The sequence below is a fragment of the Mastomys coucha genome, chromosome X (assembly GCF_008632895.1).
Source record: "Mastomys coucha isolate ucsf_1 chromosome X, UCSF_Mcou_1, whole genome shotgun sequence".
NCBI classification, from domain to species: Eukaryota; Metazoa; Chordata; class Mammalia; order Rodentia; family Muridae; genus Mastomys; species Mastomys coucha.
In genome coordinates, this window is record NC_045030.1 from 7840420 (window position 1) to 7863122 (window position 22703).

Here is a 22703-nt window from a genome sequence, read left to right on the forward strand (position 1 = left end):
CAGGAGGCTGACTTTCCTTGAAGTTTTCACCTCAAATACCGCCATCACGCAAGTGTGCGTGGCAATTACCTTCAGCAATGTACCTGAGTCATGTGTTCAGTAATGTTGTGCTTTGCAATATTTCTGTTTTCTTCTTAATTCCATTTGTATTTACCACATGAAGTTCTTTTCTAGCATTTGGTCCACACTTTTATTTTATCATTTGTTTTTCAAAACAGTTTTTTTTTTTCCTGTGTAGCCTTAGCTATCCTGAAAAAAATCACTCTGTAGATCAGGCTGGCCTTGAACTCAGAAACCTGTCTCCTGAGTTCTGAGATTAAAGTCCTGTGTTACCACTGCTTGGTTTTTTATTTTTTTAAAAAATATTATTTATGTATGTGCGTGGCTATATGTACCTGCGTGCATGTGCCTGTGAAAGTGAGATGAGCTGGAGTTATGACTTCTCTTATGAATCACCCAACATGGGTCCTGGGAACAGAACTTGTGTCCTTTATAAGAGCAGCATGTGTTATCCACTGAGCTATCTGCTGGCCCAAACTTGGCCCAAACTTTTACATTGGTAAATTTACTAAAAGCAATTATACCTGCCTTAGGGTAACATTTTACACTGTTCGTTCACTAATCAATCTTGTTTCTAAAAATTCAGATCGAAAAACCATACAATTAAATTTTAAACATTTATACTTTTCCAAAGAATCTCACTTCTAAGAAAGTTTTTCCGAAAAGTCTTCTGTTACTATTATGAAACAAAAGTCAAAATAGGATAAATATGTCAACTACTTTAAAAATGTTTTCTAGGTCTATTTATTTAAAGAGGAATATGTTTTTAAGGTCAATCAAAGCTTAGTGTACAGAACAGTTTCATTATAAGAGTGGAAAAGTCTCACAAAAATTTAACCAAGTAAAAATAAACCCAAAAGGATGACAGAAAAATAAACAGAATAATGCTTAAACTAAGAGGTTCTCAGTGCCAATGTGGGCTCTCTCTTAAACCCTTTCCCCCCACATAGCAAACTGAGCAAATCCAAGCAAGCAGAAAGTCTGATAACTACCTAGGCCACAGCTTGCTGTATGCTCTATCAAATGTATCGCCAGTTATCCATCTGGCAATTCATTGCATTTCTCCTTGTAACAGTAAGTGGCAGAGTGGCTAACACCAGTCACTTCCTCTTAGAAACTTCAGCAAAGACTTCAATTCTTCTCTCAGATAAAATTCAAACACAGCAAAGTACACACATCTTAAGTTTACCATTTATTGGGTTTTGGTGCTCTCACATTTTCCTGGCAGTTATTTCAGGGAAGATCTGTGTGCATTTCTTGTCTACATGTAGAGCTAAGCCTGTTGCACCGGTGGCTCATTAATGCATCACTACTCTACTGCACGTGCAGTCTCCTTTGTAACATGATATCTTTTCTGAGACAGGGTTTCATTATGAAGCTCAGGCTGGTTTTGAAGTTATGATTATCCTGTCTCAGCTCCTTTGGGCACTGTGATTGCAGGTGGGAACCCTGTCCCCAGTCAAGTAATATAATGCTGAAAACATTTGTCTTTCCAGGTGTGGTGGCAAATGCCTTTAATGTCAGCATCAGGAGACAGAGAAAGGCAGATCTCTGAGTTCAGGGCCAGTTTGGTCTACTACACACTGAATTCCACGCTAGCCAGGGCTACATAGTGAGACCTGGTCTCAATTTTTTTTCTTACTTAAGTGCACGCTATTAATTTAAACTTACCAATTCAAGTGTACAGTGTTATTACTCAAAAAATATCCCCCCTTGTCTAACTGCAGTCTGTCTCTTCTCACCAAAGTCCCCTAGCCAACAGCTTTTATTTTCAATGCATGAAGCACATTCAGGCTTTCAATCATGTTATAAGTAGAAACTGTATTTTGACCACTGGCAGGTGTACTATATCCAATTCTAGTTGTGGAAACTTGGATATGATGATAAATGTCTTAGATTCTTTAAGTGTAGATTATGGCACAGGTACCTCAAAAATGTATATAGCTTATATTTCTTAAGGAACTCTACATATACATTTCATCAGGACACAGGGGCTATAATTCTAGTGACATTATGTTTATTAAAAGTCTATTTCCAAGTAGTACCATTCTTTTTTAGGTTTTACTTTCAATAAACTAGACAAGATCTCTGGCTGTCCTGGAACTCACTATGTAGACCAGGTTGGACTTGAAATCACAGAGATCCACCTGCCTCTGCCTCCTGAGTGCTGGGATTAAAGACACGCACCACTAGGCACAAGTAGTAACATTTTTGAGCACCATTTTTTCAAAGTGTTTTGATAATATTTTGCTAGCCTTAAATGATCATCTGCATTAAGTTTTATGCAGACTGGTAGGTATGAACGATAGGATGTTCCTTCCCAAATATGCTGATAGATGCGGCTGACTAAAAAAGGACAGAAGAGAGGAAAAGGGAAAGGGGAGAAAAGGGAGGGAAGGGAAGAATAGATTGATTGCTTGATTGATTTCCATTTTTATAGCATGGATATGTCAGAAGCCTCTGAACCCCTAAGATCCTGTACCCTGCTGTTCTTACCATTTGTGATCAACTACTTCTCCTGGTATGGGGCCTGAGCATAGAGAAGGTTATTTCTGATGCAAAGTTATAAAACTGTTCCCTGTCTTGGGAACAATGAGGAACAACTCGTGCCTTCCACTTAGTCATTTATTTGGGGCAGCAAGCTGCTGGGTTGTGAACAGCCTTGTAGACAAGCCCATAGCCAGTGAGGATTAGAAAATTTCTATTCCACACTTTGAAGGCCATCCAGAACCTGCTCCACCTGGGGATCCATCCCATATACAGACTCCAAATGGCAAACACTATTGTGGATGCCAAGAAGTGCTTGCTGACAGGAGCCTGATACAGCTGTCTCCTGAGAGGCCCTGCCAGAGCCTGACCAATACAGATGAGGATGTTCGCAGCCAACCATTGGGCTGAGCATGGGGTCCCCAATATAGGAGTTAGGGAAAGGACTGAAGGACCTGAAGGGGCCTTATCTGGCATCAAAGGGAGATGAGGCCCTTGGTCCTGTGAAGGCTTGATGCCTCAGTGTAGGGGAATGCCAGGGTGGAGAGGTGGGAGTGGGTGGGTGGGTGGGAGAGCACCCTCATAGAAGCAGGATAAGGGGGGATGGAATAGGGGGTTTCTGGAGGGGAAACTGGGTAAAGGGATAACATCTGAAATGTAAATATGACAGCTCTGAAGGGTAGGCAGAGGCACTTAGCAAAGCCACACCCCCACTTGTGACCCATGGGCGCTGCCATTCTCAGCCATAAACCACTAGTATATGGTGAGATTTTTGTATTATTGTCTGTAACTTTAGCTATAAACATTAAATGCAACAAAAGTGACAACGAAATTCATTGTTAGCACCCAGATTTTCTAATCTATCTTTGTCTCTTATTACTTCCCTTTAGTCAGCATTACTTTGAGGTAAATTTTAAATTTGAATTGCATTTTAAATACTGATATTGTTATAATCTACCCTCTATCAGGACAGTTTCAGTTTTACACACCACATACACACACACACACACACACACACACACACACACACACACACACATAACCCCCAAACACAGTGTTGTGTGTGCATATTTTGTACAGCTTACTTTTTTACATATTCAAATTACGTCTCTTTGCAGTTAAAGGATATCTCTTATTTGTTATTTATTTTCTGCAACAAGGTCTCACTACATAGCCGAGACTGCTCTCCAACTTGTTACCTTCCTGCCTCAGTCTCCTGAGTCTGGTGTACCAGTATACCTGTATGCTTTCCCACCACTGTACCTGATGATGGGGGTTGTTAAAAGACATAATTTCAGAGTTTACTTTACAGCCCAACAATGATAAACAGAATGACTTTTATATCAGTAATAAAAACCATTCATGTGTAACAAAATTGTCAAAAGAAAACTCACTTACCCTAAAAGTTTTCTTGGGAGCCAACTTCAAAATAAAATGTTACCTTTTCCCCAGAATGAATATATTTGTGTTTGAATTTCAAATGTGAAATAATATTAAGTATGGCTGAAATTTTAACACTGCCTCCTCCCTACCCCTTGAAAGAAGTGAGAAATTCAGATATACAATAATGCCTCAGGAAATCAATATATACAATTTCTTATTTTATGGTCAGACAGTGTTAAAATTCACTTTTAAACATCTAAACACAAACAGCCATGGAAAAAGTCAAGCCAATTATGAACCATGCAAAGCCAAACACTTCTGCATAAAGATAAACCTTAGAGGAAAACAAAGGGATACCTACTTTCTGCTGCTAGAAGTCCTAGGAGGAAGGCAGCATATGGACAAAGGACAAACATTATGATTTTAGAGCAAGCAGGTCATCAAGCCACAGTTGGGCCCTCTAGATAATCCACAAGCACAGCCCCCATGCTAACCCCCCCAAATTTCAGACATTACTGTGATCTCATTCTAAAGTCTTTGCTTTGAAATATGAGAACATTTTCACTTTGAATTAACAAACAAAGCAACAAGATACTGTTTATCATAAGATTAACTTTAGAGAATCTAGTAAAAGCATAGTGAATATACTTCAATAGTCAAAATGGAAAAGTATTTTTCAGAAAAACAATGTTTTGCATTACAATGACACATCTAAACATGTTCAGCTTTGGCTGTGGAGCCGATTACTTTTTAGACTGTGATTTTAAATACTCACATTTCTCAAATGCATACTCTTATTTGTTATTAATTTTAATTTAAGGAAATAACATGCTGCATTTTGTGGCCAAGCAGCTTTAGTTACTGTTCCCAAACTTCAGAATGCTGTAGGAGAAATTTTGAAAAAAATTTGGGGGACAAAAATGGGTGGACAATTATTACTTTTGGTAGGCTAATTTTTTTACATGGACCCACTATCATTTCATCAGAATGGAAAAGGTAATTTGTAAGGTAGAACACAAAGATAGCCCATGTAAAGAATAGACAGCTGGTGAGACACATTGTTCTCTTGTATCTTCCCAGCCCTCCCAACCTCCTTTGATGATGGACTGTAGACTTTAAGGTGAACCCTTTCCTCCTTAAGTTGCTTTTGGTCATGGTCTTTACCACAGCATTAGAAAGGAAACTAAGTCAGTAGCTAGGTGGCTTCTCATAAGAATTTTCATGGTTTCAAGGAATATTTTGGTATTAAAACTCCATGGTCCAGGTAGATATAGTCAGTACCCTACAAGTGTAGGCTCTGCAGTCATTTCTCTCTCTCATCTCAGGCTTGAATGCACTTGCAGGTAATTACAAAAAGTGCTTCTGGTTTTTCAGTGTGAAACAAACCCGTATAAATCCAAACATCAAGACTGGGAAAAGGGTTACTTTGGGAATTTGAAATAAACAAGCATAAGGATAAAAGGAAGATTTTTTTTTTAGGTTTAAAAAATAATGAAAATACCAAAAATGAGATGGAAACAATGAAAAACAAATGTAGATATTTTCATTTACAAAAGTGCAAAGCTTTGAGTCCAGATAAAATACATAAACGGCTTTCTGCAGCTGATACACTACTGTTGGCTGCAGAGAGGCCATGGGCTGGCAGATGGCTCTAGGTCAATACTGTTGATTAGGACAGAATGCTTTCCTCAAATGGCTTAGCATTAAAAATTAATTTTGGAAATGTATGAATACTTTCTGATAGCTATGTGAAATGTGTAGGGAAACATTACATTAAAAATCTCCTTTGCTTCTGACTAATGACTACATAAAAATTTCCCCTTTATTTAGGGTAGTGATTTACATTTAGATTTTAATTCTACTTTTTGCTTGATTTTAATTCTACTTTTCACTTGTAGCACTCAGATAGCGTTACTGAAAAAGTCCTTTACAGATATTTACCATGGCCATTTAAAATATACACTACTTAGAAGATCATGACGTTCCCAGAATTAAAGAAAAGAAAAAGAGTGTAACAAGGTGAGACCGAAGGAAAGGAAAGCCAAGAAGAAATGTTCAATTGTGAACAATTAATGTGAAATCTTGAAGGCAGCCTACAAGCTGGTGGAAGGTTTTGCTGTTGTTTTTGCTGTTTGTTTGCTTGTTTAAAAACATAGTATTACACTAAAAGAACTGTTTCAAACAAACCATTTAAAAATATTCTAAAGAATGGGACCAGGTGATAAAATATATTCAATATAAGTAAGCATGTTTACAAATATAGATAATTTCTTTTTGTAAAGAAAAATTTCAATTCTTCCAGGAAAAGAACACTTAAGGCCTTATTAAGTTGTCAGTGGACAGAGGAAAATATTAATTAAAGGCAAATTATCAAGATTAAGGACTATACTGTTTTCTAGACCCATTTCAAAAATGAAAGTGATAGTATAGTCATTGACCATAAATCCCGAAGAGATAATTCATTCTAAATATAGTAAATCTGTGCCTCTATCATGTCATCACAGATATAAAATAAAAATCACGCCTGGATCCATGTTCCTTAAGTAGGGCCAACTGTAATCTATGCTAAAAGCCAGAAGAGAGATGTTCAACCTCTAAAAATGGTCTAGGAGATGGGAACAAAATATATTAGGAAGAAAAGAAGGGCAGAGATGAAGTGATCCAGAGGATATGGACAATCACAACCATGCCACAGAACAAGAGGAAGCCCAGTCACTTCTCTAAGATTCTGAATGTGTCTGGAAATCACCTTTGCTCAAAAGAGGAAGATTCATATCCCGATCGGTAAAAGACAAAAGGAGGAAGCACACACCTGCTGGACTAGGAAACTCAGTCTGGTCATTTTGCATATGGTGTAGGCACATACTGATTGGCAAGAGCTTTTGAATCTGTATATGCATGTATATTCATGAGAAGAGGGCAGAAGCTAAGCACTGACAGACATTTCCAGACCCTCCAAGGAAAAGCACTCTTATACTGCTGACTATAGGACATACTACTCATGCTGTAGTCAGGTAGTCCTGAGTCAGGTTTCTAATGCTTATACATAACTATTAAAGAAGCCAGTTTAAAGAAGAATAGAAAAAATCAAAAATCAAATCAGAGGGGCAAATTACACCATGTAAAAATTTTGTCTCTAACAGAAGTAAAGCTGAGGCCAGATGACATATGACTCAGGAGTTAAGTAAATAAACAAAAGAGAGCCCATGTCTAACGTCCAAAGAGGACATTAGAAGGTTTGGTAGTGGGAGAAGATGCTCATCAAGATCCAGTGAGCTGAACTGCAACACTGGAGAGAAGGAAATGCAGTACAGAGTTTTGGACTGTACAAAGGGGAAGAAGTACTGAGGTAAAAAAGAAACTGGCATAATGTTGGTTTGGGAGCATTCAGAGAGGACAGTTTTGGTATTCAAATAAAGAGGAACTAGACATATGTAAGTATGATTTTGTGGGTGACAAACTTCCTTAGAATCAGAGGACTTGACTACATTCCCACAAAGACTATTCAGAATGGAAGAGAAAAGAGAGATGGCAAGTGATTCCTACAGGCGAATGAGTAAATTGCCCAATTACCTGAGGAGGTAGGGTCTTCGGAGAAATCTGGCAACTCTTCAGGAGGGTCCCCGTAGAAGGAATTGAATTTGTGACTTGACACAGCAGCTAGTACTGCACCCTAACAGGAGAAGATGAAAAAGTACACAATTAAAACAAACACGCAAACATAAAGCGTTACTAATGGTTATTCAGCTTAAGGATTAGTCAGAAAGTGAAATTTGTAAGACATGTTGGCTAGAAGAGAGGGGGTCTCAAAACAAGTTTGGAATACTTGACATTAATTCCATACGCCTAATGAAGTATATAATTACATTTTGGACTTGCACATGTATCACATGGTACAAGACTGTCATTATAAAATGATGCTGTAGAAGGATATTTAATGAAATAAGATTCTTGTAATAAATCATATTTTTAAAAATGTTTCAAAACAGTGCATATTCTGATCACTTTTTTTGGAAAAATAGTTAACAATTATAAAATAGTAAACATATATCAGAATGTTAACAATAGTATCAGTGAAGATACAATCATTTTTCAGTCTTTTCCCTCTTTTTGTAACAATGACTATGTTACTCTTGCACATAAACTATCAGGCCACACATCTGAATCAACTCCATGTAAATTTATTTTTGAGACTAGATATCATACAGCACAGGCTGGCCTTGAATTTGCTATGTAGGTGAGGCTGCCCCAAACTCTTGATCCAATTATCTTTACCTCCTCCCAAGGGCTGGTATTATAGACACGCAACATCACACCTGGTTACATGTGGATCCTAGAAGCCACAGAGAGGACCCACTGAACCATAGTAGAGAAGCACTGCCATACAGAGTGCTGACATCTTTAGGACTACTGTGTAGGACAGCAATGTGTGTTAGTGTTTTAGCAATAGGAAGAAACATAAGTTGCTATGCTTGCTTTCTAGCTCCGTCATGTTCTAGCTCCACAGCATTGCTTGAGTAGATCATTAATACTTTCTAGGTTTTCTTGTTCTTGCATGGTGTATGCATATATGTGTATATTTGAACATGTTTCTATGAATGTGCAAGTATATGTGTGCATGTGAGGGCTAGAGGTCTGTCTAAACTAGGTCATTCCTCAGGAGTCAGCGACTTGTTTTCTGTAACAGAGTCTCACTGGGAACAGGGGCTTGCTCATGAGACTAGGCTGGGCTGGTCAGCAGGCCCCAGGATCCTCATGTCTCTGCCCCAGTGCAGGGACTGTGTATTCTCTCTTGTCTCAAAGGCCTCAGTGCTGGCCTTATGTGTATTCTTAGGTGGGTGCTAGGAATGGAACTCAGTTCTCATGCTTGTGCGGGAAGCACTTTTCTGACTGAGCTATTGATCTCATTTCCTCTCTAGGTCTTATTATCTGTAAACTGAGAGTATGAAAGGGGATGTACCTTACTTTACATTGCCTAAAGTCCTAATGTAAACAAAAGTACTTTGAAAACGTTGGACATTCTGGAAGTATAAATCATTACTAAGCCCACTTAAACAGAGGCAGAACATGAATGTGAGTCTTTTACTGCTCTACATAGAAGTGTTCACTTCGGTAGTTAAAATATCAAACCACTGAAGTAGTCTACGTCTGTCATAGATTGTATGTAAATTTTAAATAACTCATGAGTTTTTCTGCAAGGAAAGATAAATCTGTCATGCATGTAGGCACTTGTTGGTACATACATGAAAATGTTAGCAGCAATGCATTTCCACAAGGTCTACTTTTCTGGGATCATGTTAAGTTTCTTTCTCTAAATATTACTTGAAAAATGGACTATAGGAAATAAAGAACCAATATGGCATTGCATGCCTGCAGTTGAGGCAGGAAGACTGGGAGGTCCAGGCTAGCCTGGGCTGCATAGCAAGATCATGTCTCAAAATAGCAGCAGCAAGAACAGAAAAGACAAAAAAGGGAGAAACACAAAATAAAATACAAGTGGTTTTGAAATTACCATTTGATGCAACTGCCTACATTTCCCATAGTGTGGGATTAAAACAAAGAAGTTTTTCTGCAGAACTTTATCAAGTACATAGGAAAATACAGTGAAGGTTAAGTTTTCTTTCTACAGAAGAATCTTATTTCACTTTGCATATTATACATTCTCCCTAAAAGCTGGGAGGAATGGAATTCTTATGTATCAAATAATATTTCCCACACACCCAAAACAGAATTTTAGAGTTTTTTTTTCCAAGTAAAGTTCAACTGAGTTTCTTAGTATGTTAGTGTTACATTTTAAGGCTTTTCCCAACTACTTCTGTAGTTGAAGATCTATAAACAAGTACTTATACTGGTACTTGAAAGAGCCTGAGAGAAAAATAGCTTTGAAACAGTAAGTTCCTAGCAGCTTGGTTTATTTATTTTCTCAGTTCAGTGACCATATATGGTTCTACTACCCAATGCAAGGCAATTATGTGAAACAGGAAAACAGTTTCAAAACAGCTCAGATTCACAGAACTTTATTACAATTTGAGAGCCAATCTCGCTGATGAGCCATTTCAAAAGGATTCATTTCATAGGAGGGAAAATTGAGGTCCAGACAGGCTCAGCACTCTGTTATGACTAAAGATACAATCACCCATGGCCAGAACTGAGATCCATTGATTATTCTTCCTAATTTAGGAGTTTTCATTCCTCTAGGAGTTAATTTTTTTTAACTCTGTAAAGGGCCAGAACATAAATACTTTAGGCTTTGAAGGCTACATATTTTCTACTCTGTCATTAAAGTACAAAAGCAACAGGTGAAATGTAAACGAATATACAACACTGGATTTTAATAAAGCTTTATATCCCTCAAAAAGGGAGTGGGGTGGACTAGACCCCCTGGACATTGTTTGCCAACTCCCATAGTACACTGTATCTAGTGAAGAGACTATTGGGTACAGCAATATAAATGATAGCTTATATAAACAGTTCTCTATTTTTTTTAAAATTGGGTTTACCCAACTTTGACAAATCTCTTCAAATTTACTAGGTGTACTTTAGCATGTTTTAAGGATCAAACATCATTTTAAGTTAAGACTATTTGAAATCTATTAAGAAAAACTATGATAAAGTTGCAACTTTCTGCTTTTAAAGAACTAAAATAGCATTCCTTTAGTTTACTGCATTTTCTTATAGTAAGGTATACATTTACAATTTGCAAAATCAATAAACTTGTAGAGAGTTGTCAGAAATCTTTCTTGTGTTCATTTCCTTTATAAATTAAGTTTCTTATTTGACAATCTCTCCATTATTTAATATTTTGGCCACCCCCACCCCCTGCATCCTTCCACTAAGTCCCTCTCTTACTTTCACGCCTTTTGATTTTCTGTCTGATTTGACTTTGTGACTTCATGGGGCTTAACCTGAGCTGCCTGCATGGTGTAAAGCTATCCACTAGAACATGGGTAACTTGCCAGTGACTACACTAGGATAATGACTTCTCCCCTAGCAGTCTCAGTCTGCCATTAGCTTTTTTGAGTGGGGTAGAGCTCCATGAACCCCTCTCCCACCTATGACTAAATGTTTAGGGGCCCAATCTTGTACAGACTCTATGCAGAAACTCACAGCTGGAGAAAGTTCATGTGAGCCTTCTTGAGGGGAGGTTCTTTCTTGCTTTCTATATTAAAAGTATAAGTGGCTTTATCCTCTTAATCGAACTGCTTGGCTTCAACTCACTATAGCCCTTGTTTTGGATTGGGGGGGGGGTGTTGAAACAGCATGGCTAGATATCCTAGGTTGGCTTTGAAGTTGTGCTGGGATTACAGGTGTGCGACACCCTGCTTGACTCAAACTATCATTTCCTACATTGATTGAAGTTAATTCACTCAAACATAGACTATTGCTTCTATTTAGATATATTTTTTCCTTTAAATGCCAAACCTTATATTTATGTTCCATTATATTTCAGTTTAATAGAAGTTATTTTAAATAGAAACATTGAAATGAAAATTGTTGTAATAGTAAGATAACTTCTGCTTATACAAAAATCAGTAGTGATAGTGAAAGGGATGAAAATATTTTATTCCAAAGCATGTTATTTTGATTAAAGAATTTTTTAAACTTAGGAAACACTTTTTAGCTATTTGAGAATTTCATAAATGCATATATAATGTGTTTTGCTTTGTACCCTGTCATGATACTTACATTTCCACTGTCAACTTGGCTGCACTCAGAATCACCCAAAAATATCACCACTGGGTGAGTCTAAGAAAGTGTTTCTGGAGAGGACTAACTGAGGAGGGAAGAGCTGCCCTAATTGTGGGCAGCACCAATCCTCTGGCTCAGGACCAAGACTGAGGAAAGAAAAGGAGCTGAGCACCAGCATTCATCTCTCTTGGCTTCCTGACTACTGGCACAACATGACTACTGTTCTCATATTTTTGCTGTTATGTCCTCATACACTCTAACAGTGAGCCAAAGTGAATCCTTCCTTCCTTCCTTAAGTTGGGTTTTGATGAGTATTCTGTTGTGGCAATGAGAAAGTAACTAATACCTCACTTAAGGAGCCTGCATCTCAGAGCACAGATCTTCCTTGCAGCCTAGATAACATAGTCTTCCCAGATAATTTACCCTTTACTTAGATTCCTAATTTTCCAGCAATATTAATTTATACATCTTGTATTTATTTTGTTGGATTTATTTCTGAACATTTCATTGTTATGTTGCAGTGAACAGACGTATTTCTTAATTTCCTCTTAAGACTATTCATTGCTCATATATGTGTGTGGATATATATACATATATGAATATATATGAATCATTTTTTGTTCTGATTTATAACTTATACTTGTTATGGACTTGTTATTTCTAGTAAATTTCTTGGGATTTTTAATATGGAACCATGTCATCTGCAAAGACAGTGTTATTTTTCTTTCCAAATGGAAGCTTTTTCTTTTCTTATCTGAATATATTACAACCCAGGAATTCCTATTTTAATATGCTCCAGATGATGCTGATCTGCTGGTCCAAGAGTCTCATATGAGGAGTATAGACTAGTTTTTCCTTTCCTCAGTTCTAGTTACTTACAATCATTCCTTATATGAAAATATTACAGGGAGGGGGCTGGCAAAATGGCTCAGCAGGTAAGAGCACTGACTACTCTTCTGAAGGTTCTGAGTTCAAATCCCAGCAACCACACGGTGGCTCACAACCACCCGTAATGAGATCTGATACCCTCTTTTGGGGTGTCTGAAGACAGCTACAGCATACTTATGTATAACAATAAATAAATCTTTGGGCTGGAGTGAGCAGGGACTGAGTGGACCTGAGCGAGTGGGGCTGACCAGAGTGAGCAGGGCTGACCGGAGCCCCAACAACCACATGAAGGCTCATAACCATCACAGTGTACTCACATACATAAAATAAAATAAATAAATCTTAAAAAAGAAAAATATTACAGGGAATATTCTAGAAGCCAATAATTCAAATGTTTTAAATGACTTTTATATAACATATTGCTATAATTATTGTATTTTATTATGAATTATTATTAATCTTACTTTGCCTGATTTATTTATTATATTTTATTAGAAGCATATTTATATATAAAACAGCAGAATATATACAATTCAAAACAAAGATTTCAGGTCCCTATTAAAGGCCTTGTATGTTACATGGCTATATTACTTGTAGAATGTAGTTACAAGGAAGCGAGTATAACTATAAAAACTTCTTGTAGATAATGTAAGGGAAATAATAATGAATAGTGAGAAAATTCTAAGCATAATTACTTTAGAAGAAATATAAGAACGGGGATTATTTAGTAAAAGTTTTCAATATTTTATACATTTTTTAATGTTCCTCAGGGCTGGCCAAGACTGTCCAGTGGGCAAAGGTGCCTGCCTCGTACAGCTGTTCTCCAACCTCCACATACCTAGCATACCATCTGTTTCCTGACCTTCAGGTGCACAAAATAAATAAAAAGTAATAAATGGTTAAAAGTTTCTAAAAGTTCTAAAATATTAAAGTGAATGAGTAGCAAAACTCTAAAATGGTATACAATACTTATTCAGGAACTACAATCTTTACAGATTACTAAATCCAAGGTAGTACCATTAAGATCTCAATAATATATTAATAAAAAAAATCACAAATTTAATAGCAAAAAAGATCTTTTTGTTTGTTTGTTTTTGGTTTTGGTTTTCCGAGACAGGGTTTTTCTCTGTGTAGCCCTGGCTGTCCTGGAACTCACTCTGTAGACCAGGCTGGCCTCAAACTCAGAAATCCGCCTGCCTCTGCCTCCCAAGTGCTGGGATTAAAGGTGTGCGCCACCACTGCCCGGTGGCAAAAAAGATCTTTGGAGCATTTCCCAAATCCTGGTATTCTTCTAACTGTTGTAACAGTAGCTCATTGAATTCTCCTAAGAATTAGCTGTACTTTGCACTATGTATACTTCCCAGATAAAGACAACTGAGGCATAGAGACTTTAGGCAATTTGCTCAAGGCTTCCTGTGAGGGAGGGTCAGAACCAGGATTCACTCACTCATCATAGCTTGAGGTACTCTTTCCTACATTGCTCTATACCTCTTTTTTTTCTATTAACCAAAATTCAGTAATTGGCTTTCGGCAAGTTTTCAGTGAATTTTAGAATCATTTCTAAAGCAGTCTTAAAATTTTAGTTGCTGCACCATTTGAGGAAGTTCAAATCAGTGTCTGGAGTAAAGATGAGCAGCACCTAGCTGTTTATTTATGGAAATAAGCTGTGGTGTGCTGGTGTTGGAAACCAGGGAAGTTATCATCTTTGTTCTAGAATTTCATAGAAGTATAAGAAGGAGAATAAGCTTGTTGAGGAAGGAAGGTATGACATGTGCTAACCTGGTGGCTGACAACTCTCGGGAATGCAGCCTTAGCTGAAAACAAGCCTAGAATCATTAGGCTGATGTTTCTATTTCTACGTTGCTTGGCAGGTCTTTAGACTTTAAATAGCCCTGTAAAGGGATGTGGTAAGTCCACATGACCCCTGCTTGTTGTGATAGTTTGGCTCTGTCCAAATGAATCTTAGTCACCAGTTTGGCTATTTTTGGTCCAAGTCTGCTTCTGTGGCACCAGGGGAAGAGCATGTCTCCTGTGAAGAGCAAGCTCAAACCTGAGTGAAATACCTCTGCTTGGGCAATGAAGGTTTGACCTTGCATAGAGTAATGTTATGTAAAGCCAAAGCAAAGAGCCAAGGATTAAAGAGATTTAGAGAAGAAGAGTGAAGAAAGAAGCATAGACACTATTTCTTTGGACAGAAAACTAACTGCAAGAGAGCTGCCCAAATTTTACTCTAAATGATTAGTTTTTCTTTCATTTGAAGCCTATACCAGTTCAGGTAGATGTCAAAGTAAAGATGTTAAGCCTTAATAAACTTCTTTGGGCACTATCTCAATGATGGCATATCATTAATAACTATTTTTTGCCAAGGATTTTATAAAAACATAGAGAACAGCCAGTTTGAACTTCCTGACAACAAAAGAATTAGGAGAAATGCTTAGCTAAAAATGCTCATCATTAACAGTGATATGTGAAAAGATCTCTTGCTGTTCAGCAGCATTCCATGTCCAATAGAATCATCTACAAGGGTAGGAATGCTTTGTGTTTGTGCTGTTTAATACGGTAGCTACTAGGCTATTGAGCACTTGAAACATGATGGTATAAATAGGGAACTGGCACTTGGAGTTTTAAATGTTTTTTTTCGAGACAGGGTTTCTCTGTATAGCCCTGGCTGTCCTGGTACTCACTCTGTAGACCAGGCTGGCCTCGAACTCAGAAATTCACCTGCCTCTGCCTCCCATAGTGCTGGGATTAAAGGCGTGCACCACCACCACCCGGCAGAGTTTTAAATTTTAAGTAACTTAGATTCACACACCTACATGTGGCTAATGAATAGCATTGTGGGCATTTCAGCCTTCTATGGTGCTATTATACCCTGAGAGTTTCCCCAAACATTTACATATAATTTCTAGCTGTATAAAACCATTCATAATCTTCAAAGCATGAAGAATAATAAATACTATTATAATTCAGGACATCTGAAAATACTCAAGAAGTTTTATAATTGGTAGGAGTCATGTGATTAGAGACTATTATCCAATCAGCTACTTCCAGAACCGACCTAACACGTTCAGCACCACAGATCAAAGAAGTATCAATCATTTCCTCTGGATCTTTGTGGCCAGCTTCTGCTGTCTCATGGAATTTCCTTCCCATAGCTAGAGACCTCCACCACTCAATTGTGGGTGTTTTTCAGAAAGTTTTGAACTACAATGGCTCCCCACGAAGGGCCATTATCCTTGTGATCCTTTACTTTCTGAGACAGAGGGCAAGGAGATTGGCAAGAGAGAAGAAGAATATAGGATGACAGAAGATCTGCAAACATTTTTTCATACATTATGGCAGTGTGCCTTACATTTATTGCTTTAAGATGGTTGTTCAACCCTAGAGCCAATGTTAACTCAGCTGCAGTTTCCAGAGAACTAAGGCCACATTTAACAATTGTAAAATCTTATCACTGTTAGTTTAACATTTTGAAGTAGTGTCTCATTATATAGCCCAGGCTGGCCTGAAACTCAGAAACCTCCTGCTTCATCTTTCTCAGTGGTAGGATTATAGACATGTGCCATGTTATTGTCCAAATATTTATGTTTGGGAAAACATAGCTTAGATTCTTTGCTATGAAGTTTAGATGAACAAAACAAATCTAAAATATAATGTGTCTTCTAGTTGCTAAATTTTGTTTTTGATTCATACTGAAATATTAAATAATTTTAAAAACCCAAAAGTTTACCTAAATGGCAACAATTTTTAGAGATAATTTAGCTGTAGCAAAATTAATGGCCAACACAAGGATGTGTTTATGGAAATCCAAACAGAATAGAAGCATTATTACAAACTCCATCTAGTGAGCTCTTAGGGTTTTAAAACCTTACCTTTAGTTTTCTCCTTGCATTGAATTTCCTCAGTTGTTCTACTGTTTCAGGAAGATGAATTTTGTAGGCATAACGATCCCGCTCCTATAAAAGAAGATTCTGATCATACATAACTGCTGAGAAAATGAAGACGCTTAACATAAATTGTGTAGGTCAAATTCTTAAATGTGACATTTAGATTTAATTTTTGGAAACTGGTTATTTTATTCCATATGCTGATATAAGTTCTATGAACATTAAAATTGATGGCTAAATAGTATTTTTAGTAAGAATCAAGGACTTAGTAAGAATAAAGTAATAGATTATCTACTTTTTAGACAAAGTTATATAATGAGTGTAAAAATATGAAGTTATCTTTTTCTATTTAGTTTTTTTAGTTAGTATGCAAAGTAATAGTTTTCTTTATGACTTTTTTTGCAGACACACACATACACACATTATACTAAAGTTGTCTTCATTATGAACTGTCAGATAAAATGAGCTCTTAAAAATGAAGTCAATACTGATTCAGCTTTCTGTACTGTCAGCAACAACTGAACAACAAAAATGTATAAAGTCTTCCAACTAGGACAGATATTTCAAGGGGTATCTAATTTACCACTTCACCCATGCAGGGTCTGCATCAGTCCTTGCCCAGAAAGAAATAACTTCCTTTGTAGCAGCCTTTTAGAATTCCTAGAGAGTAATTTCAAACTCTATTTTAGAAGAATCAAACCACACCACTATCTTTTACACTGCACAAAAGTCAACTCCAAATGGATCAAATACCTTAATGCAAGACCTGAAATTCTAAAACTACTAAAGGAAAAAAAATAGGGAAAACACTTGAAGATACAGGCAAATGAAAGGTCTTTCTCAATAGGACCCTAGTCACTTAGGAAATAAGGTCAATAACACACAAATAGGACCTTATGGTATTAAAAGGCTTTTGTATAACAAAGGAAACTGTCAATTGACTGAAAAGGCAGCCTATAGAGAAAAATCTTTGCTAGCCAAAGATCTGACAGAAAAGTAATATCTGAAATGTACAAAGGACTAACAAGACCTAAGAAACAATGAACTCAACAATTGGGCTAATGAAATGGATAGATCACCAAAGATGAAATAAATATGGCCAATAAACATTATGAAAAAAATGGTCAACTCACTAGCCATTTGAGAGTACAAGTCACAACTAGCCAGACTGGCAATCATTAAGCAAACAATTGACAAATGATGGGGCACTATTTTCCTAGAGAGGGATTGAAATAGAGCAAAGTACCTAGCACAAAGGTCCAAGGAGTGAGAATGTGTGGAAACTGCAATAAATAGCAAGCAAATTAATCCATGTAGAGAGAACACAGTGATGAGACAGTGGAGACACAGATCAGATGGGAGGGATGATGAGCATGGGGCAGGCTGGGCTGGCTTTATTATGTGAGGACAGGGATAGGCTAGAGATGCTTGCTGCCTAGCCTCATGACTTGAGTTTGGTCCTGAGAACTGACACAGAAGAGAGAATCAGCTCTACAAGCTACCCACTGACTCCTCCCTACAATATATGGTAAACAAACAAACAAACAAATAACTGGCTTGTATTCCCAAATGGCAATAAATAAGTAAATAAATAAATGTTAAAAAACCTTATAAACTCTCAGATAAAAGTCAGTCTTTGTATGAATATATACTTAATTTCTCTAAGGAACAGACAAAATGGCTAGGTCATGTAAATTTGTTATGTTTAACTTTTTAAGAGGCAGTCAAACTGCTTTTACAAATTGGATGTATCTTTTACATTCACAGTAACAGCATGAGTTCTAGATGTTCTGAATCTCTGTCAACATTGTGTGGTTAGTCATACTTATTAATTCTTTGTTTAGATTTATTTAATGTGTACTTTTTGCCTGTAGAGGTGAACTAAATGTGTACAGTGTCTTTGAAGGCCAGAAGATAGCACAGATTCTCTGGAACTAGAGTTACAGATTGTTGTGAGTCACCATGTGGGTACTGGGAATTGGACTTGAGCTCTTTGGTAGAGAAGCCAGTGCTTTTAACGCTGAACTACTTGTCTAGCCCTAGCAATTTTTATTTAAGCCATTTTAACACAAGTGTACAGGTGTCTTTCTCTGTGGCATTATTTGGATTTCCCTAATGACTACTAATGCTGAGAAGCTTTGAACATGCTTATCAGCCATCTGTGTATCTTTGGAAAAGATGTTTGTTCAAGTATTTTCAAAGTTTGCATTAGATTTAATGTTTTCTTATAGATTTTATCATATATATAATTTGGAAGGATTTATTCTTAGTTGCAATTTGTTTCTCATTTGCTTACAAGTATCTCTCAAATAATAGGTTTTAGCTATGTATGTATTTGGAGGTATAACAGGATACTCTGACAGATTGAACATGGGTAATGGTATGAATAAATGGAGGTCTGATTTCTATTGTACTGGGAAGACTAGGGCAAGCAGCTTGAAAGACGTATGTCTTGTTTGGATACACATAAACAAATGGGGCTTACAGTTGACTGTGAAAATACTCCCTACCTAATACATAAACACTTTCTCCAAACCATTAGGTATTGACAATAAGGGAATCAGTTCAGAAGTGAAGTACTGAAAGGACTGCCTAATGTTGAGTGATGAGACAAAGCAAGCACATTCCATCACATGCTTCTGCTGATTAAAGGCCCTGGGTAGGTTCCTTGATATAATGGTTGGAAGACTGAAAGCTGGAGAAAGGAAGGTAGACATTGTAGGTGTCCAAGGGTTGGAGGAGAAATCCTAGGTTGATATTGCTGCTATTTTATTTATTCTATTTACTTTGCTTTGTTTTATTTTTTGATTCAGTTTGAGAAGTCAAAGGCCAAGAAACACTGACAAAATGAGCCCTAAGCAATGCCCACACAGAAGAAGCTATGCATGCAGGATAGAGCCTTCTGCCTTTACTCTCTACTAGTACCATTTGAAAACCTATTTACAGAATGGCTCTGTCTTCCTTTCAGACTAGAAAATTCACTACAACTATGACCCTGAACTCTATATATACTTCATTTTACTTTTGTTAGGATGAATATTCATAGCAAGTTTTCATTAATTTAAGATAGATAAAGACATTAAAAAGGTGAAAGTCAGTAACTATAAGGAATTGATATAGTACTTGGTTTAATACTTAGATTCTATTTCAACATGAAATAAATAAAAGAGATCTGTTTTTTTAACCAAAGAAATCATTCTTTTTGCTCTTATTTTTGACTCAAAACAATGATACTTTGACTTTGGACACGTTATTACAAGAAGTTTCATTATTCTCTCTCTTTGCTTTGTAGTTATTGAAGGCATTTTTTATTAAATGATGGCTTACATTTTGGTCTTTCTAAATCAACATAACTTACATCCACTGTAATGGGATACATACATACAGGAACAAGGGCTAAATGTAAAATAAGTTGTTCCCTCCAGCTAATAAGCTCCTCACTGACTTCATCATCTCCAGGTGACATATAAGCAATGTGGATAAACAGTAGTTCATACACAGCAGGTGACTCTGAGTTCAGCTTTCCAGCCTTTTCCTTTTATATTACTGATATTTTAAAACATTTTGGTGCCAGAAATCTATTCTGTATAAAGCTCAGACTACTCAGGGTGAGAACTATAAACATCAGTAGAGACAAGAATTTCCAGGAAGAAGTATGTTATTATGCAAGATAAGCTTGGATAATGAAAGCTACTGTAACTGTATAATGCAAAGTATTTTTATAAAGGATCTTAAAAATGACTTAAACAGCTGCTACTGTCCTCATTTGGCATTTAAATTAACTTCTAAATGACAAAAGATCATTATTAGAAAAAGTTGAGAGAAGCAAAGAAGGAATAGGAATCTTCAAGATTTTCATTTCGTATCAGGGAGAAAAACCTACTAAAACTTAAAAAACTACTGAAAATCTGTTCTTTGCTAGGAAAATCAGAAATACTAGTATTAAAATATCAAAAGGCTGAATGAAGATTTCAAAAGTAATATTCTTTTAAATGTTACTTGGGACCATACTTGGGGGTTTATGCATGCTAGGAAAGTGCTTTATCATTGGACAATACCTCCTCAGACCAAGAAGGATCAAGATTCACTAAAATGTCAAAATTGCTCTAAAATATCATTCAACGTCGTAGTCACCAAGGTACATTATTGATCAATATTTTTACATATCTTAGTGTCTTGCATAACCTCTGAGGAAGCATCATTATATAATAGTCACCAGAGAAGATTTTACCAAGAAGCAGGTATCTAAATATGGATCTGATGTGAGGGAATAAACCACAAAGTGACCTAGAGGAAGAATTTTCTAGAGAGACAGCATGATTACTACAAGAATGTTGAGGCAACACTGTGGTCTGAGGATTGGCAAGGAGGCCAGAATGACAGAAACTGAGGCACAGAAGACTAGGAAAGGGTTAAATCAACAAGGTATCAGGAAACCCAGTTAGATAGTAGGTTAAGGAAAAATATTTCAGGTGAGAGGCCTGGATTCAGGACTCATCATGTACAGATACTTAAAGGCAGTCAAACTCAATGAGGCCTCCCACATATAGAGTGAGATGGAGAAAGAGATATGGAGCTGGGATGGAGGCCAGTCAGTGACAGATCCATGTGATGTGGTAAGGAGGCGATGGAAAATCTGCAGGACTGGAGGAGAAGCAGCCAGACTAGCAGAAGGGAAACAGAGGGCAGGTATCATGGGAGCCAAGGGAAGAAAGTTTCAGGAGATAGATATCAAATATTGTCAACAGATCAAGAAGCTCTGGGTCTGGAATTTGACCATTAGACTTGATGTGAAGGTCAGTAGTGACTAGACAAGAGTTAGGTTTCTTTTGAGTTTTGGAGGTTCTGGGTTGGAATGCAGGGCCTTGCACATGCCAGGCAAGTACTCTACCGAAGCATACCCATGCCAATAAGAATTGTTTTAGTGGGGTTGGTAGGTTGGTAGTCAAGATCCTGACTAGTAATGAGTTCAAGAGAAAGGGATGGGAAAGATTGGAGAAATGGGTACAGATAATCCTTTTTAGATTTATAATCGAGAGAACCAAGGAATGGGGGTAGAAGCTGGAGGAATTTGTAGGATCAAGAGAAGGCAGATGTTCATGCATGCATGTGTATGTAAGCAATAAAAACAATTACAACACACTAAATCCAAAAGATCCAGAAAACTCATAACATAGGAAAGAGGGAAGTAGCTGGAGCAATGTCATCAAGTTAGTGAAAGGGACAGGATATATAGCATAAATAGTGGGTAATGGTAGGCTGAACTAAAATCTTGGCTCTAACAGTAAAAAAACAACTTTTGTAACTTATGGCAAAACTCTGAACATCTCTGAGGATGTATTCTTCTTTATGAAGCAAGAATTTCCTGGAATTATGGCACAATGCTTTAATGAGACAATACTATTTTCTGATGTCTTAAGATATAATTTTCCTTAATCCAGAAAAATGTGATACAAAAACAACTTCTGAATGTGTCTTTCCCCTAAAATTATAAATTTGCATCTGAAAAAACCAGTGAAATTCTACAGAGTATACAGTTATATGCAATATAAAGATAATATAAGATGAAATGGTTACTTTAGATGTTCCTTTCGTACATGCGTTGCTAGACTATAGCCTGTCTTAATTTGATTTTGTGCCCAGTCCAATAGCTAAATATCATGCATGTCTTGGACAAGGTGCAAGACAGCAAACACAGTGGACAAGGCTGATGGCAAGGCCAAGGAACAAGTAATGAGTGAAAAGGTCCATCTTGTAGAATTCTTTAAGGCCAGTGTGGATGGTGACCTGGGAGTAATGGTACCTTAAGCCATGGGTGATTCAGTGCTTCATAAACAGTGATCCTTTCAGCAGGGTCCAGCATCAGCATGCGGCGTACTAGGTCTTTGGCACTTTCAGAGATATGGCTCCACTGCCTTGGATTCATCTGAGAAGGAAACAAGGAAAGCTACATGATTATCTTCAAGAAGTCAACATTTACTATTATACTATTTCAGCATAACATTCTCAGGGCAAATAATAGAGATTGAAAGACCTGCTTTCCGAGGAAGAAGACACATGCAATGTTTTGTGGTTTTGTTCCTCATTATTTAATATCAGCAATGATTCTGTTGGTGTTGCTATACTGTAATATTTTCAATATTTGAAAGGTGTGCCCAGAGTTTCTAAGACCGGAGCAGCCAGCCTGGAGGCACAGGCCCCACGAGTCCCAGGGGAGACGCAGGGCGGCAGGAACAGGATCCTCTCAGCTTCCGAGTGACAGAGGTGTATCAGCATCCTTCTCTGCCCCTTCCCTGCAAGCGGAGGGCC

General features: G+C 37.2%; 1 protein-coding gene across 1 annotated transcript in view; it reads right to left on the reverse strand.

The window, feature by feature from the left end:
- The window catches only part of Cask (calcium/calmodulin dependent serine protein kinase), a 340530-nt gene that overhangs the window by 75060 nt on the left and 242767 nt on the right, over nucleotides 1–22703 (reverse strand). Inside the window, exons 8-11 of the mRNA XM_031372099.1 lie at nucleotides 22198–22320; nucleotides 16380–16463; nucleotides 7504–7603; nucleotides 4292–4309 (exon numbers count right to left, since the gene is read on the reverse strand). Coding sequence (XP_031227959.1) covers nucleotides 4292–4309; nucleotides 7504–7603; nucleotides 16380–16463; nucleotides 22198–22320 — 325 coding nt within the window. The remainder of the gene's footprint in view (nucleotides 1–4291; nucleotides 4310–7503; nucleotides 7604–16379; nucleotides 16464–22197; nucleotides 22321–22703) is intronic.